The sequence below is a fragment of the Tamandua tetradactyla genome, chromosome 11, assembly GCF_023851605.1.
Source record: "Tamandua tetradactyla isolate mTamTet1 chromosome 11, mTamTet1.pri, whole genome shotgun sequence".
NCBI lineage: Eukaryota > Metazoa > Chordata > Mammalia > Pilosa > Myrmecophagidae > Tamandua > Tamandua tetradactyla.
The window spans coordinates 13,407,623-13,425,729 of record NC_135337.1 but is presented as its reverse complement, the minus strand read 5'-3'; the positions used below and the strand labels follow the sequence as shown (position 1 = coordinate 13,425,729).

The following is an 18,107-nucleotide window of genomic DNA, read 5'->3' as shown; positions in this document are numbered from 1 at the left end:
GTCTGCTAGCCTTTCTCTCCTGGTTCTGGTTTCAATGACTGTCTCCAAAATGTCTCTGGGCGTTTCTGTCTTTCTTAGCTTCTCCTGGGGCATTTTCTTTCTCTGTGTCCTTCACTTGTTTCATCTCTCTGTTCTGTCTCTCAGCTCCCTCTCATAAAGGACTCCAGTAAAGGATTAAGAGCCACCTCTCCATGGAAACAACCTATTCAAAAGTTCCCACCCACAATGGGTCTGCACCCACGAGAACGGATTAAAATAATGTGGCTTTTCTGTGGTACATTACAGCTCCAAACCAGCACACATACAATGGAATATTGCTCAGCCATAAAAAGGAATGAAGTTTTAGAGGCAGTGATGCAGAGGCTGGCAGCTCTGGCATGATATAGAATGGCTTCAAGTTGCCTCTTATTGTGACAAGCATGTTCTGGGTCTTTGTTGGTCTCTTAGTGCCCTGGATCATCCCTAAGAGTTCTAACCCAAGCGTTATCATTACCATGTTGGTGACCTGTTCAGTTTGCTGCTATCTCTTTTGGCTGATTGCAATTCTGAACCAACTCAGCCCTCTCTTGGGACCACAGTTGAAAACTAAAATCATCTGGTATCTCAAGCATCACTGGCCCTGAAGAATAAGGCATACTTTACATTGTCATTGAAGTCATGAAGAAAATCCTTCTGGATGCAAGATTACCTCCAAACCCAATCTTCTTTGATTTACCCTTTTGGGTATCAACTGCCTTAAACATTTATACCACATTTGAATATCTTACTCTAAAACTCAGTGTTTTTTTTCCTGTCATCTTTTTTACATGTTGATGAAACATGTGCCTACTTAAATTGTGCTGATCATACAAAATGTTTTTGCAGACTTCTGAGCTAGAAGGTGCTATTCTTCTGAGAAATGCATTATTTTCTCTTGGAATCTGTGGATTGGAAAATGGCCTCTGCCCATTCATGACATGAGAATCTCTGAAGTGTTTAAGATGGACCCAGAAACTACTTCAAGGCAAATAAGACTCCAGTGGGACAGCCAGTAGGAAAGCATGTTCAAAGGAAGGTCTGTCACAACATGATAGAATTGCACCAAACTATATTTCCAGGATGAATTTCTTATTTCTGCCGTATTTTGGAATAAATTATTTTTCTGGTTTCTACTGAAATCTGGGAAAAAGGGAATGAAATTCTGATGCATGCTAAAACATAGATGAACCTTGAAATATTATGCTATATAATAACTATTGAAATAAACCAGACACAAAAGAACAAATATTGTTTGAGTTCACTTATATAGAATATCTACAATAGGCAAATGTATAGAGATAGAAAGTACATTAGAGCTACTGGGGGGTGATGGGAGAAGGGAATGGGACTTACTGCTTAATGGGTATCAAGTTTCCCTTTTGGGTAATGAAAAAGTTTTGGTAATGGATGGTGATGATGGTAGCGCAGTTTTGCAGATGTAATTAATTGTACACTGAAAATAGTTAACAAATTTTATGTTATATGCATGTAACCACCATTAAAAAAAGTTAAGAAAAAAAAAAAGCAGTCATTCTGAAAAGCTGGGGAGACATCCAAAAATGACTTTGTGATGAGATGGATTCATATGTTACAAGCCAGTTCCTAGGAAGAACAGCCCAGGACACTTAATATCCTTGGGCAAATTGCTTAACCCTTTACAACTTATATTTATACTTTGGTGAAAAGAATGTGTAATTTTCACCACTGCCCACTCTGAGCTCCCCTCACATACTTTTTAAAAGTTAGGGACTGATTTAAGGGTGCTAAAAATGCAACAATAGGGCGGGCCACGGTGGCTCAGTGGCAGAGTTCTCACCTGCCATGCCCGAGACCCGGTTTTGAGTCCCCGTGCCTGCCCATGCAAAAAATAAATAAATAAAATAAAAATTAAAAAGATAAAAATGCAACAACAATGTACCAATATTGGTTCACGAACTGTAACAAATGTACCACACTTGTGGGGGAGGATGTGGAACTCAACTTTCTGTGCAATTTTTCTGTAAATCTAAAACTGCTCTAAAAACAAAGCTTATTAAAAAATTAAAAGTAATAATGCCAACTTTTCAATTCAAACTGGATTATTTGCCTACCACCCTTCCCTAAAGGCTTTTTTTCCCCAACCCTCATTTGAGCTCGTTATGGTTATTTTTAAGGAAGATTGAGTTTAAACTCTTTCAAGAATAATTTTTAAATTACTAACATAACGCGATTCCTTTTTGCTAAAAATTTAAAACAAGAAAAATTAAAACGGTATCTAACTAGATAGAATAAAGAGCGAGCAGTTTATCTTCTATTGCCTTTTCGTCTGTACTAGTTCACCAAGATTTGGGGAGTAAGCGGTTAACTGTTAACCGTAAACCTTTTTCTGGAGCTGATAATGACCTTTGAAACTCCTTTTAAGTTCTGGGTATTACGGTATGGAAGACGGGAAAAAGCGAGAAGAGCAATTCCGAATCCCAGGATGTCAAGAAAAAGAAAAGCTGGGAACCCGCGAGTGTGGGCGCGCCGTCCTGGGTTCCCGACTTGGCGACGGAGCTGGAGCAGCTGGCTTTCTCATCTCCGTGGGGACGCGCCCTGGAGCTTTCTGGTCAAGTGTGTGGTCCCTTTCGCCGAGGCCACAGGTCCCTTTAAGGCGTCCTGAGGGCCGAGACTGGGGAGCGAAGAGGCGGGGAGGAGGCTTTGCCAGCGCACGCCACGTGACTCGGCTGCCAGGCTCTCCGGCGAGTTTGACAGAAGTTTGAATCGGACTCGTGGGCTTTCTGCAGCCGGCGGGGCAGAGCGGCGGCCGCGGTCCCGGCGAGCGCGAGCGCAGCGCCCCGCGATCCTCCCCGCCAGCCTGGATCCCGGCCCGCCGACGGCCGCTCGCGCTCCCGCACCGCCTGCTTCTCCCGCCGCGGGCCGGCAGCCCCCAGCACCATCGCGGTACTTGCCGCCTCCGGGCGAGGGAGGCGAGCCCCAGCGCCGCGCCCCGGCCCCCCTGCGCCAGCATGTCCTCCACCGAGAGCTCCGGCCGCACCGCGGACAAGTCGCCGCGCCAGCAGGTACGCCGCGCGCGCCCCTCGGCCCTGCTGCCCCGGGGGCTCTCTCACCGCCCCCTCTCCGCCTCGGTGCCCCGCCCGACCCTTTCTTGCTCCTCTCCCTCCCCCGGGTGTGAACGATCGGGAGCGAGCCCAGCGCTTTCCCTAGACACCCCACCGCCCTGACCCCCAGCCCTGTCTCAGCAGGTGGATCGCCTGCTCTTGGGGCTGCGCTGGCGCCGGCTGGAGGAGCCGCTGGGCTTCATCAAAGTTCTCCAGTGGGTGAGTCGCTGCCCTAACCCCGGGTTATTTCGGGAGCCTGGGCTGTGACGCTGCCCCGAAGCAATGTGGCCCGGTTGGGGGTGGGGTGGGGGGGTGCTGCGACTGGGCCGTAGCGGAAGGGTGGGGGGCGGCGACAGGTGGGCGGGGGAGGGGCGGACTGGGGCTGCTTCTCCAGTACTTGGTGGCAGGAGCGTGAGGAGCTAGGCATGCGGACTCCCGGATTCGGCCCTTCTATGTTCAAGGAGCCTTTGCCCAGGGCGCTCACATTTCACCCGGGCGAGAGGAGCCGGGTGTAACCTTTCCAGAACTCTGATCCTGCACATACCACTCCTCGGTGGAGGGAGGGGGGAGGAGGACGAGGGGGATGAGGTCCGCTCTTCAGGACGTGGGGGAGGCGGTGGAGGGCAAAGGAGGGAAAGAGGCAGGCGATGGAAACCATCCTGCCCCCCAAACCCAACAGGGCCTGCGTGATCCAGGGGATGGACTCAGGGTGCAAGTTCCCCACTCTGCGGTTGCCCTCTTGAGGTCACTGGACTGTTCCTCTTGGTTCCTATCACTGAGTGAGAGGGTGGGCTAATGAATGAATGAATGAACGCATGGTCCTAGGAGTCAATGAAAGAAACATAAATTAAGACAAGAATTAGTCTAAAATGTGGTTTATAGATAAGATGGAACATTGAGCTGGGAAGCTGGGCTCCTGGGTTTCAGAACTGGGCCCACCTTTCCCACCTGTGTGAGCTTGGGCAAGTCACTTCTTCTGGACCTCAGTTGTTTCCTCATTAGTCAAATGGGGGGGGTGATCAGACTATCTGTAGGGTACCCTTATTCTTTCAAGGTCTAAGATTCTAAATGGGTGAGTGTGCTAGAATATTGCCCCACATTAGGACTTACCCTGTGTACTTGCAGAAATCACTTCTCCCAGTGCCTCAGTTTCCCGGTAATGGTCTAGCGGGAAAAAAAACATCTCTGCCTCACTGGTTAGTTGAGATATCTGTATGCTCTCCGTCCTTCCTATTGCGCAAGGCCTTCTGGGCATAAATTAGGAATACGGACAGGGCACTCTTTTAAATTAGAAAGACTTGGGATAATTTAGTGCACTACAGCAGGACATATTTAAACTGGACAATCCACACACCAAGTCGTGTATGAATAGCTTAATTAATATGCCCTCAGTACAGAAGTCAGCTAAGGGGTAAGTTACCAATTATAATTGGTAACTTGGTAATCCTGAGGAGGATTCAGTTCTAAAGGGCTTTGAACTCACTGGAGAGAGGAGTTAGCACTGTGTCACCAACTCCTAAATCTTGGTTTGGATGAGAATCATCACACCTGGAATTCAGGGGCAATAGTACAGTCAGGGTTTTCTCTGTATATCTGAGACCCTGACGGGAGCTGCAGGCCACTCTGGGGAGCTTCCAAGTGTAAACTCTGGGACATGGCAGGGACTTTCCACTCTCCCTTCTGCCTCAAGAGCAGTTGGATCAACTGCTGAGTGAGCTCTTTCTCCTCTGCTCACTATCCTCTCCTGATCCACCATTCAGATACCAGAGGCAGCTGTACAAGAATGACAGTAGGAGTCCAAGTGACTGTGATCCAGAACTAGGAGAGCCATTAAAGAGCAATCCAGGGGAGCAGAAAGTGAAATCTAGGGGGTATAATTTTATCATTAAGCTAGACAAATGGAGCTAAGGGAAACTTTAGAACGACTGTCAACACAGGAGGGAAACAACGTGATTATTAGACCATGGATCGTCTACCCTGGGGAAATTCTGAAATGCTTCCTTATTTAATCCTTTGATCCTCTTCTCCTCCCCATCTCCTCTTCTCCCTGCTCCAGGCCCTCCCTTCCAATACCCACACCATTTCTACAAAGGCTGCACGAAGCACTGCCAGGGTCATGCCAGGGTCAATGCTGCTGTCTCAAGAATCAAGAACTGTTTGACTTTTATGATCCTCAACTTCTTTAGAGAGGGGCTAAACAAAAACAGAGACCCTTTTCTTTCATAATGCTAAGTCCAGGGGCCTGAACTAGACTCTGAATTCAGCCTTCATTCACAGGGTAGTATCATTAGGAGACATGGATTGCTTTTATTGCTATCCTGGTAGCCTGAGTTCAGGGGACATGAGTTCCACGTGCCCTGAGTCTCTGCAGATGAGCCGGCATGAACGCGTGAAAAATCATCATGAAAATATCATTAGGGTGTTTTTTTTTTTAACTCTTTTCTACTTGGAGGGATCAAATGCTCCTGACTGGAGGAAAAAAAAAAATACAAATCTTGCTGTTATTGCACTGGTAATTGAAAACTTTTGTTGTCATTATTACCAAAAAACAAAGGTTTTACTAGAATTCTTGTGAGGAAAGAGTAGTAGTACTCTTTTATTAGTTAGGAGATTGGCTTGGAGTGTTTTTTAAAATTCTGAAATTAACTAATCTAACCTTAATTCTAATTCCTGAGTCTTGCTAAGTCCACACTAAACTAGAGAAGTAACAAGGGCATACAGCAAGACCACGTACTGAAGAACTAGTTTTATAAAAAAAAAAAAGAAAGAAGGCACGGCAGTGCGATCATGGCTCAGTGGCAGAATTCTTGCCTGCCATGCTGGAGACCCAGGTTCGGGTCCCGGTGCCTGCCCATGTTAAAAAAGAAGAAGAAGAAGAAAGCAAAAAGACTTTGAGGACAGACAGACCTTGGTTTGAATCCAGTCTCCTCTGGATTCAAACCAATGGAACCTTGGGTAACTGATGAAATCTGTATAGACCTCAGTTTCCTTATTTGAGATAGGGTTAGACCCATCTCATTGGCTCCCCAGGAGGATCACTGGAGGTGACACCTATAAAGCCTCTGTCTGAGGGAGCATTCAGGAAGGCCATGGTGAGGAGTCTGCACTCCAGAAAGTGTTCTGCAAAATTGGTTCCCTTCCCTCCGATGCCCAAACTCCCCTTCTGCCTAATCCTTGGTGACACTCTCCCCACTTATGCAGACTGTCCAGCTAGACTTGCCCTTTGGTGAGATTATTTAAATGTCACAGCAAAATATGGTAAGGGGTGGGCCATGGTGGTTCAGCAGGCAGAGTTCTCGCCTGCCATGCCGGAGACCCAGGTTCGATTCCTGGTGCCCGCCCATGCAAAAAAATATATATATCATGATAAGGTTCAAAAGAATCTCCTGGGTTAGTCTTTGTGCCCATTTGCTTGTAAATAAGTCATAATTGCCTTGAACTGGGTGTGTCCTGATCAATAATTTATTTCTGGGTGCCAAAGTCACTTGTTTGGCTCTGGAGTCTCTGTAATGAAAGGAAGCAATTTCAAGAAGGGTAGTACATTTGAACCAACGCCATCAGAATCCGTAAAACCAATGAGATGCTTGTGGGAGAAGCGAATCTGTTTTCCTTGTGCCCTGCATGAACTGGCAATGTTAGGTTAGTTAGACTAACATAACTAAGACTGACACAGGATTATCATCAGCCAGTCAGCAACAAAGTAGAGCCTCATCCTTAAACTGGGAAGGTCATTGTGACATCTCCCCAAAAGAGATGCAGAGGCAGGAGGGGAGGAGTTGGAGGGCTGACCTGGCCCGCCCTGTCCCTAGCAATGCAGATTCCAGAGGAGGAAGACTGACTAGTCAGCACCAAAACTCTTTGTCTCAGGGCCCCCTGTTGGCTCATCTTGGAGCTTTGTGCTTGGTGACAGGTATGTCTTCAGTTCTTTCTCTCTCTTCCCTATGGCTCAGTAACCTGTCACAGGGAAGAAAGCAAATCTGATGCAGAAAGTTGGAAGGGGCTGGGAGCCCAGGTGCACGGCTGAGCTACTCACTCCCTGTCTGTAACCCTTGTTGCACGGTAGAGCTCTCTGTTAGCCTAGTCACTCTGTGAAATGGGGTCTTCTTTTTGTTGTTTGTTTGTTTGTTTAGCATGACACTCTCTGGTTGTGAGCTCTTGCGAGTAGGAACTGAGTCTTAGTCATCTTTGCATTTCTAACACCTGGCACAAAGTAGATGCTCAATAAGTGTTTGTTGAGTTAATGAATGAATGAAGTGGATAGAGCACTAGAGACATGAATTGTAAGCCTGACTTTCACATTAGCTAAACATAACCTTGGGAAAGTCACTTAATCTTTTGGGACTTCAGTTTTCACCTCTGAAATAAATGAAACTTTTGGACTTGATAACTCCAAGATGCTTTTTTTCCACATTATATAATCTATCCTAAGTGTACAATCAATGGCTCTCAGTATAATCACATAGTTTTGCATTCAACACCACAATTAATATGAGAACATTCTGAGATTTTTTTGTTCTGTGAACCTGGAAGAATCTCCTAAGATTTTTCCTTTCTTCCCCTTATGTAGCAAATTGTCTCTTATCTGCACCATCTCACTGTGTAACATTTAGATTTAATCATATATTCTGATTAATCAAGAGTTACCATATAAAGTGTTTAGAGATTCTTGACTTTCAATATCTGAATATAAGCGAATATAGTTAATAGTAAAGTCATTATGAGTATATTTTGCCTTCTGAAGAATCAGAAAGCAGAGTCCTAGATTTTCAGGACCTCAGGATTATCATCTAGACATAGCAGAACATTCTGTGGTCATGGAAAAGCTCTGTGCTGCCCAATATGGTACTTCCTAGCTACAAATGTCGATTGAGCACTTAACATGTGGCTAGTGTGGTTGAGAAACTGGATTTTTCATTTGATTTAATTTTAAGCAGTTTAAATTTAAATAGCCACATGCAGCTACTGTATTGGAGAGTGCGGATCTAGAAAATAAGTTCTGTAAGGATAAGGTCTTTTTTTTTTTCTTTTTGTTCACTGTTAAATACCAATGCCCAGGGCAGTGTCTGGTACATAGTAGATACGCAATGAATATCTTTCTGTAGATATTCAGGAGAGTGCCTGTCAAGAGATTGCTGGGGAAGAGAAAACTCTGTGACTGATGTATTCATGCCCTCAAATTAGGAATACCTATTTCCTTAGGGAACCTTTAAGCAGCCATTCACTGAGTCATCGCTAACGTATAAAAATATGTCCAACTGTGCTACCCTTCCTAGAATGTGACACTCTGATTGTGTCCAGTTCTGGGCGCCATAAGTGAAAAGGAATAAATGAACTTCAAAGAGAAATCAGAGAGCCGCAGAGCTGACAAAAACTAGAGAATTCCTGCAAGGAAGAATTCGAGAAGTTCCATTGTCAGTGTCAGTGAGGCAGCTTTGAGTCTGTAAAGGGTACCACAGCAGAGGCGTTGAATGACTTCTCCCCGGCTCTGTCAAGAAGATGAGCAGGCAGGCTGCACTGCAGCCTCTTGGATTTAAGTTGAACAAGGGGGTTTTTCAGGCGTTGGAAAGGGATTATGCTATCTCCTTTCCTGGATATCTTTTAAAATGGGGAAAATCCTCCTTTATTTGAAATGAACCTCCTGGAAAAAGAGAGGTGCCCATTATGACCTTTAGAGAGGAGTCAATGGCTCCAGCTTGGAGAAGATCTGGCAGTCCAGGCAATGCAAGGCGGGCAGTGGCACCGGACACCACCCAAGGCAGAGCACAGCTGTTGGCCAGCCCAGCCAAGAGGGCACAGATAGCATTACCCTCAAAGAGTGAAACAATCCCAGAGCCAGGAAAGGTCTCTAGGTGATCTGTCTCAAACCCTTCACTTCACAGATGAGGAAATGGAGACTTAGAAAGGAACTACCTTATCAGAGGTTTCCCAACTAATTAGTAACAGGACTGGGACTAGAACCCAGATTTCCTGTCTCCTAGTCCAGGTCTCTTTACACTCCATAACACTAACAAGCATTAGCAAGATAATGGACACAACTTTATTCTAGACACTGGGTTCAGGATTGGGATGTGGATTGGCTCTCTTCTGTGTACTTAATGCCAAGAGTAACAGAGAAATGTAGAGACAGTGAAGTTAAACAGAATAAGCTCGCTGCTTACCCAGAGTGACTTACACCATGTAAGTGTACAGGAAACCAAGCCTGAGCAGACAATGTGGGAGGATAATAGATTCCAATTTCCCACCTCCTTTTCTAACCAAACTGTGTTTCCCCAGAAAGAAATTTGAAAATGATAGGAATGAGGAATTTTCTTTTCAATAATGACGGGAGGTTTAGTAAAATGTGATGAAAGGTGACGAGGAAAACAATTCAAGTGATCTGAATGCCTCTGGTTCTTCACACTGAGACATGGCAGCATCAATAGATTACAAAGGGAAACACCAGCAGGGAAACAGCAGCGGAACCTGATAAGGCAAGTGGAGGGTACTTTTCTCTGGGCTTGAGCCAGGATGGTCAGTGTTGGGCCAGCCAGCACTGTGGCTGGAAGGAAATGCATATTTGGAGTGGAAGAGGAGTTAGGCTGGCAGTACCATGGGATAACGGCATAGCCCTTGCCCACCCTGGCTCCTCTGAGGCTTAGTAGCAGTTGTCCCCTCGAGTGACATCCCCTCTACTGAGGCAGAAAGCCAATAGGAGTGAGCAAGAAGATAATGACAGGATTTGATGACTGGTTCAAAGGATACATGGAAAGCATTCCAAGCATGCCTGGCCTAGGTTGGTGAAGGGTAATCTATTTCTGAGGGTGCTTCTCCTTGGGGAGGAAATTCAAGCCTAGCTTTGAACTACAAGTTTCCAAAAGCCTGATTTACAGAGGTTTTATTTAGTTATCACCATAGACTACCTGTGGTCTCCAAGGTCACATCCAATGGGAAGACCTGAAAACTGTCCATTTCCTTTCTCTTCATCCCCTTCCGAGGCACCACTCAATGCCCACCTTATTCATTTGGCCACTTAGTCCAGCACCCTGTGCAGTGAGCACAGCACTTTGAAGGTCGGGAGACCAATGGAGGCCTGGAGAAGCTTGATTAAAGGGACTCCTTGCCCCCCCCTCCCCCATATCTGCACCCTGCTGGGAATCGTCGGGTGGTTCTGCAGGGATTTGCCTTGGCTGGCTGAGGCCCTCTGACTCACAAAGAGGCTTCGCTCCCCTTCAGCTCTTTGCTATTTTCGCCTTCGGGTCCTGCGGCTCCTACAGCGGGGAGACAGGAGCGACAGTTCGCTGCAACAACGAAGCCAAGGATGTCAGCGCCATCATTGTTTCGTTCGGCTATCCCTTCAGGTGAGCAGGAATTGCTTCTTACCGGGCACAGCTGCTCTCACCGGATTAGCAGGACTTGATTGGTTCTTCTCCTCTTCTACCTGCTCCTTCTCCTCCTCATCCATCAGAAACCTAAAGGCCATTTGTTGTGTGCCACCCCTGATTCAAATAGAATTATAGGGGTTGTGTCCTTTCTGCCTTTTCAGAATTTCAGACACACTCAGCAGGGAAAAACATAAGGGAAACACAGATCACTGTGACAATATGTTCTAGCCCATAGTCAACCAATAGCAGTGAACAATAGTGCATAGAATTTGGGATGGAAATTTAGAGTCAAGTCTGGGCAAGTTGGGTAGGCCCCTCTGACCCTCAGCAGCCTACTTCCTACCTTGCTAGTACTTAGATCCCAAATAAATGATGCATATGCTGCCCTGATAACAACAGAATACAAAGAGGTACAACTTGACCAGGAGGGAGAAGAGAACACTTGTTCCTGGGTACTTGGGAGCTGAAGAAGGGAATTTCAAGTGTTCAGAGGAGAATGCAGACAGGGCTCACTCTTCAGAAATTACTAGTATCAGCACCTAACCTAGAACTGTCTTTTGAATATAATTAGTTGTTTTTCCTCTCTTCATTTTGTTCAAATAATCTCGTTTCAGGGCCTACATAAGGCCTGAGAATAGATGATTCCAACTTTAGCTTGATAACTGTAAGCTTCCTTCCATCCCTGGAAAAGCAAAGGCCATCTACTTTAGTAGTCTGACGTCCAGAAAAAGATGGACCATATTGTGGTTGTGACCTAAAGGGCCTTGGAAACACTTAGAAATAAATGGTCTCCGTGTCTGAGCAGGTGAATGAGTGTGGGGTGGCAGCTGAAGGGGCAGTAGGGTTTGACTGGAATTCCAGGGAAGTTTTTGAGTCTAACCTTGATTGCAAATCTCCCTCAATTTATGTTACTCCTTAACTTGCCCCCTTTCTTGGCTCTGTACGAGGCCCCGGGTGAGAACTCGCCCAGGCCTACTTCCGGGGCAAGCAAGTGCTTCCTGCCTCCACGGGGTGGGGAGGATTTTTGCAAACGCAGGGTGGCTTCCCTCTCACCTTCAGGTTGAACCAGGTCCAGTACGAGATGCCGCTCTGTGACGATGAATCCACCTCCAAGACCATGCATCTCATGGGGGACTTCTCTGCCCCTGCCGAGTTCTTTGTGACCCTGGCCATCTTTTCCTTCTTCTACACGATGGCCGCACTTGTCCTCTACCTGCGCTTCCACAAGCTCTACACGGAGAACCGGCGCTTCCCGCTTGTGGTGAGTGGGTGGCTGCGCCGCTCAGAAGGGATCAAGTGGAGAAACTGAGGACTGAGGTGGGAGCTGGAAAGGCAGGGCTGCACGTTAGGGAGGACCAACACGCTGGCTTGCCTGGGGCCCTGCCATCCATATTTGGAATGTCCTGAATCCTCCCGCTAGCCCTTTGCTTTGGGTTTCTTGGGAAGCTGTGGCTCCCACCATTCCTCAGGCCAGTGGGAGGCCCAAATCTCAGGATCCTACCCTCTACCAGCCTCCCTTCATTTGCTCCTGCTCACAGAACGCACAAGAGCAGCAGGCTTTGGGGTCACACTTTGCCTGACTTCAAATCCCAGCTCTGTCCCTTACTAGCGTGTGAACTTGATAAGTTACTTATCCTGTCTAAGCCTCAGTTTCCTTGACTGTAAAATGGGGATAAAACTAGTAGCTTGTAGCATTTTGTGGGAATGAAGTGAGACATGCCCTGTCTCTGGTATATAGTTAGCCTCAATAAGTGTTAGCTATTTTGAATAGTATTCGCCTTTTTTCTCTCCCTTTCCCAGGTGTGCAAGGCAGCCTCAGGGGATTCCATTTGTTCCCTATGATCTGCCCTCATTTTGCCTCTAGTTATAGGTGAGCAATAGTGATCAAAGGAAATGCTGGGAAAGCAGAGAGGGGCATTAAGGCCACCTGGGCTTTGTGGCGAAGCTGACTAGCAAATGACCTAGTACACTGTTGCCTGCTCTTAGCTCTAAGGGCATGGACAGGGGCAACCCTGAGAGGCAGGCATCCTTTGGTAGCAGGCAACAGCCCCCTTTGGATGATTAATGCTCCTTGAGGCTCTACGTTTAGGGCAGGATGGGAAGAGGCAGCTGTCCTGGTATCCCAGAGTCCTAATGCATCATGGCAACAAGAAAAGAAGTGGGGAGTCATGGAGTCTTACTGAGTGTATTTTCTGTGCCTCTGCTTCTCCCAGGACTTCTGTGTAACAGTATCCTTCACCTTCTTCTGGCTGGTAGCTGCAGCTGCCTGGGGCAAGGGCCTGACAGATGTCAAAGGAGCCACGCGTCCATCCAGCCTGACTGCAGCTATGTCTGTGTGCCATGGCGAGGAAGCAGTGTGCAGTGCTGGGGCCACGCCCTCCATGGGCCTGGCCAACATCTCCGTGGTGAGACCTGTGGCCATGCAGGGGTCTGGGGAGAAGCAGTGCTATCACCGCCTCCTAGGCCTGTTCCAGCTAGTAGGTTCTGAGAGGGACGGAAGGATGTCCCCAGAGCTCATATCCTCTGCACCTGATGTTGGTTGCTGGCCCCTGTTAGATCCTGAGAAGACATTGCATGATAGGAGGAATCCAAGAGCCACTTAGCCTGCTGTGCCTTCTTCCTTCTGCACTCTGCTTTCCCATTTCCCTTGTCTACTTCCCACCTCTGGGCAGGCTGTGGCTTCTACTCCTCCTGCCTGTTTTACGATGTGTGTGGAGTGTGTGTGGCGCATATGGGCATGCGAAGGGGACCACTGTTGGGAGCAGGCCTGGGGCTGGGTTCAGATTTGGAAGCAGACCCAGAGTGAGTAAGAGGCAGCTCATTACTGCTCAGGCCTCTGGACTATAAAGGGGCTTCAGGCGGTGGTAGGACCAGTCAGTGTGGTTTAGCCAGACCAGCTAAAATGTTGAAATATTTCCATCTGAGTTGGCAAATATCTAGGGCTTTGAGCTTCTCAAATGCCCCCTGTCATCCTAGCCACCTCAGCCCTCCCCTCAACATGTCTCAGACCTCACTATAACCCAGCAACTGAAGGGGTCAGTGGCTGGCACATCAGGGAGCCTTCTGGACCTTGCTGGAACCTTGTTGATAGATTTCTCCCCTCCCTCTAAAATTTTATTGAGAAAACAGTCACATATTCAGCAAAGTTGAAAGATGTTACAGTGAACACCCACACACTCACCACCTCCATGGTACTAACATTTTATTAGACTTGCTTTATCACTTATGGATCTGCCTCTCTCCCTCTATCAGTCCATCTAATTTTTAATGCATTTCAAAGTTAATTGCAGATATCAGTATACTTCCTTCTAAATAATTCCTGCCAATAGGTTTTTAAATATTATGAACAGATATTTGAGTATAGCCTGGCTGGGTACGTGGCCCAAGAGAAAGGGTACCTTGGACAGCTCCAGCCACACCCACCCTGCAGAAGACGCTCCAGACAGGGTCTCATTTGGGATGTGGGAAGCTCCACCAGGATCCTGACCCTCGGCTCCTCGCTATGGTTTGTGTGATGCTCCATTCCAGGAGCCAGGTTCTCCTAGCAATCAAGTCACTCTCTGGGTGCATGCTGGAGACAGAGTTAGACATTTTTAACCAGAGAACCCTTTAATGGAAGATGGCCTTGAACCTTGCTGCTCTCCTGTACTCAGTCTTTAGTCTTTCTAGACCTCTGTGCCTCTTCCCACCACACCCTTGCATGCATGGGTGCACATACACAGTAACCTTCCCCCTCTCTGTTCCATGGTGCCCCCTTACTAGTCTCACAAACTCCCCTGATGTCTTTGCAGCTCTTCGGCTTTATCAACTTCTTCCTGTGGGCTGGAAACTGTTGGTTTGTGTTCAAGGAGACCCCATGGCACGGGAAGGGCCAGGGCCAGGACCAGAGCCCCAGCCAAGAGAGCACAGCTGAGCAGGGAGCGGTGGAGAAGCAGTAAACAGTCCCACCTGGCTACTCCCAAACAGGACAGCACCTCCTCTACTACCACCGGCTTCCAGGACCTCCCTCTTCCTCCTCCTCTAACCCCCCCTCCCATCACTCTGGACTTTGAGCTTTGAGAAGACAGATGGGCAGGCATCAGCTGTCAGAAACCTGGCCAGCCCTCCCAGTGGCTTCCTATCCCTCCTTTGCTGGAGCCCCAGATGGCAGGAGCTCAGTCTTTCTTGTTTACCACCTGGACTCAGGCATTTATTTGGGGTCTTACCATATCTGACTCATGGTCTCAGAAAAATATCCTTTGCTGCAGGTGAGGGTTGAGGGTAGGAGAACAGGGTCCTGAGACTGGTTCCTGGAAGCCTCCTCTATATCAACCTGTCCAACTTCAATAAAAGGAGGATGGAGGGGAAATTGGCTGGCAGTCTTCTACATGGTCCTCTTGCATGGGGGCTCAGCAGTGATTTAGTGACCCCTCCTCAGTGGCTATCATCCAGCTCCTTGTGTCTGCACTGATCACCAGTTAGGCCAGAGCTCAGTGTCCTTTCCACTTTCCTCTTTGGCCTCTGCTTGCCCATGTGTGAACCAGGAGACTGATAGCCTAGAAAACAGCCCTTTGGTGGGTCACCATGAGGCCTGGACACAGTGGGGAACAGATAAATTGCAACTGAGTTGCAACTTCAGTCATCCCCACAAAAAACTAAAAACAGACAACTTGCTGGCAAAATCAATTTTTTATACTTCCTGAGTCCCTCAACCCTCCAGGCAGGGGCACTTTCCACCAACACTCAAAACTCACACCACAGAAACTCCTGACCTTCCTCCCTGTCCTCCTTCTTGGGCTTGGTCTCTTATTTGGCCACCCAAGATGAGGGGTCTCCCTCTACTCCAACCTCTCTGTTCATCTCCCTTCCCCAGCCTCTTGGGTCTGAGGCACGTGAGAACCTTTTCAAAGACTGTCCAGGCTCTCCTCTCATTCCTGTGGGGTCAGGTAGGGGCTCTGGAAGGGCCCAAAGGACCATCAGTGAGGCTAAGTTGCCCCAAAGCCCCAGGACGTGGATGGATGGGCCCATTTCTTCCTCACTTTTTTTCCTGCTCCTACTCTGGTCCCTCTTTCATACTTCCCCTCTCACCTTTACAAAAGGATGGACCCCTTCCTTTTACTCTCCCACTTCTTCCTTCTCTCCTAGGCCCTATTCCCTCCCCAGTTCTGGGCAGGCCAATGCTATTGGTGCTTCTTCATTTCGGGACCCAGTTCGTATTTGTTGTTGATGTGTCTCCTCTTCCTGACACTTCCTTCAGTTCTCTCTGGACCCCAAGGCCTGAGAGTAAATGCTAACTGGGTAAGGGCCATCCATCTCCTACTCAGCTCAAAACACCTCAACCCACCCTGGCCGTAGGGCTGACCATAGGCTCTTTCTCCTCTTCTTGTTCTCAGCCAGAAGAGCCTTGATTTAGGTTAAATCCCTTTCCGTGGGATTTAAGGATGAAGAGGGAATCCAGTGCCAATTGGTCCACTTAGCATCCCAAAAGTGAATGTGCCCTGTGCCAATCTCTCCACAGGACTGAGTCAACACCGTCCAACCTTTTCATTTCCCTAAGAGCCATCCATAGTATTATGTGCGCTGGTACCCAGGAGTCAGGAACTTGACTTCGGGCCAGTCATTTTCTATTTGAGTCAGTTTCCCCACTTGTCAGAAAGAGTGTGAGATTTATACTCTCAAGTGCCCCAGAGTCCTTCAGTGAAAGAATTAGATGTTTTGTTTTTTTTGTTTTTTTGTTTTTTTAGATTTGGAAAAAGGAATTTGAGGAGGGAAGAAAAGAGATGGTGAGGGTGTTTCTAAGTCTGAACCTCTCTCTCTGTCCCAAACTTCCCTATCATTTCTCAAGGACAAGGGGGAACAGTTTTGTCCACAGTTCCAGAGACACGAGAACAAAGGGGTGAAATTCATTTTTCTTCAGACCCCATAAGGGTCTGTGAGCAGCTTCTACTGGAACTCTGGATACTGTATATATATTTATAATTTTTTTTTGAAATGTGATGGATATAAAATGTTCTTATTTGAGGGCCAAAATTAGCCATTGGCCCTTAAGCTAGGGAAAGGGGTATTTACTCCTTCCCATAATTCCCAGCTCAGAGCTTGCTTTAGAGCAGAGAAGGCTCTTTCTCCTTTTCTTCTTGTTCTCAGCCAGAAGAGCCTTGATTTAGGTTAAATCTCTTTCCATGGCCACCCTCACAACAAAGGCCATTTCACCTTCTTACCTCCAGAGGGTCAGGCTAGGCCAAGTACCAAGGCAGGGCAATCCTCACAGGACTAATGTGTTCTCCAACCAGGCTGGCATCATTTCTTTGCCAAGTGGAGCCTGAGGTAGGAAAAGGTGTTTGGTTTCTTCAGCTGCTGCAGGAGGTCAGCAGATTAGGATACTTGCTCTTTGCCCTAGTAAACTCTGACCCTGCCAGGGGTGCCCACCTTGGACCTTTCCTGGACGTGAGTTCCCTCTGCCATCAAGGTCATAGGTCTCCTTCTTCTGGGATTGCAGCTCATGGGTAGGGGTGGATGTTGCATGTTGTTTTCTGGTGCTTGTTCTTATACATTTGAATAAACAGTGCTGCAAGAGTTTGCCATGAAGGAGCCAAAACTGGAGCTTTTCTGGGGATTTTTAAATTTTTTTTTATTTTTGATGTAATTTTATTGAGCTATCTTCACATACCATACAATCCATCCAAAGGCTACAATCAGTGTGTCACAGTATCATCACATAGTTGTGTATTCATCACCATGATCTTCTGGGGATTAAAATTTTTTTTCTTCTCCCTTTCTTTTAAGTTCTTGGACCAATATCAGCATTTCCACCAAGACATTAGTCCACTCCGCTCCACCCTACACTTCAAGTCATTAAGTCTGCTAGATGAGCAGTTATTCCTGGCAGGTTCCAGTCTGGTGATATCTCCTCTTTCCACAGTACCCAACTAGTTCAAAGTAACAGGGACTTATCAGCAAATCTAGGGCAAACTCAAAATGTGAGGGAGAGTGGCTTCCACAAAAGCTGTTTCCATTTGCTGGTGTAACATCTGTGACCCAAACAAGCCTTCCACCAGCAATTGAGGGCCATGTGCCTTGCCCTTTTAATAATAAGATTCTTGATGAACAAACTGAATACCTCTATTTCTCTTCCAACAGACAGTAACACATTACATTTGCATTCCTAAGAAAAATTACACTTGGTCACAATTTTATATTTAATTTCATGGGATTCCTGGACCCCCTAAGGATCATCTCTGGATCACAGGTTAAGATCCTTGCCCTGAAAGACTATCCTTGAAGTACTTAGACCTCCCCTGGGTGAAAAGAAGAAAGCCTTGAGGTTTTGAAGCCAAAGACCTTGACTTACTTCCTCAAAATTTATTTTCTTCTTAGTTGAGTAATGGCATGAGGTGTGAGGGTTGAGAAGGGAAAAGAGGATCAATAGCTCTATTCTGATGTGCTATTGGTGGGGGGGGGGGACTTTTGTCTCTTAACTGTTTGAGGATGGGAAGAAATGTCATCAGCTGAGAAGAAAGAAGTGGATGATTATGGTGCTTTCAAGGCTGAACGTAGGAAGGAAAATGACAGACCCGAAGAGAAATTTCCCTATGCCAAGGCTCCAGTAGCAGCCTTGCAGCAAGGAAAATATTCATTAGAAAAAGAAACCAAAGTGATAAACGGAGTCAGG

General features: G+C 47.0%; 1 protein-coding gene and 1 pseudogene across 2 annotated transcripts; both read left to right on the top strand.

Annotated features, from left to right (window-relative positions):
• The first annotated feature begins 377 nt into the window (after positions 1 to 377).
• Positions 378 to 1,240, top strand: LOC143649401 (V-type proton ATPase subunit e 1 pseudogene; annotated as a pseudogene).
• A 1,705-nt stretch (positions 1,241 to 2,945) lies between these two features.
• SYPL2 (synaptophysin like 2) lies at positions 2,946 to 17,023 on the top strand. 2 transcript variants are annotated; one of them, XM_077120004.1, is made up of 6 exons: positions 2,946 to 3,059; positions 3,243 to 3,317; positions 10,311 to 10,435; positions 11,519 to 11,720; positions 12,673 to 12,864; positions 14,251 to 17,023. In XM_077120004.1, the coding sequence occupies exons 1-6, from the start codon at positions 3,006 to 3,008 to the stop codon at positions 14,395 to 14,397; spliced, it is 795 nt and encodes a 264-aa protein (XP_076976119.1). In that variant the 5' UTR covers positions 2,946 to 3,005; the 3' UTR covers positions 14,398 to 17,023. The 2 variants fall into 2 exon arrangements, with proteins under 2 accessions (XP_076976119.1, XP_076976118.1); XM_077120003.1 differs by having other exon boundaries at positions 2,952 to 3,059; positions 3,240 to 3,317.
• The last annotated feature ends 1,084 nt before the right edge of the window (positions 17,024 to 18,107 follow it).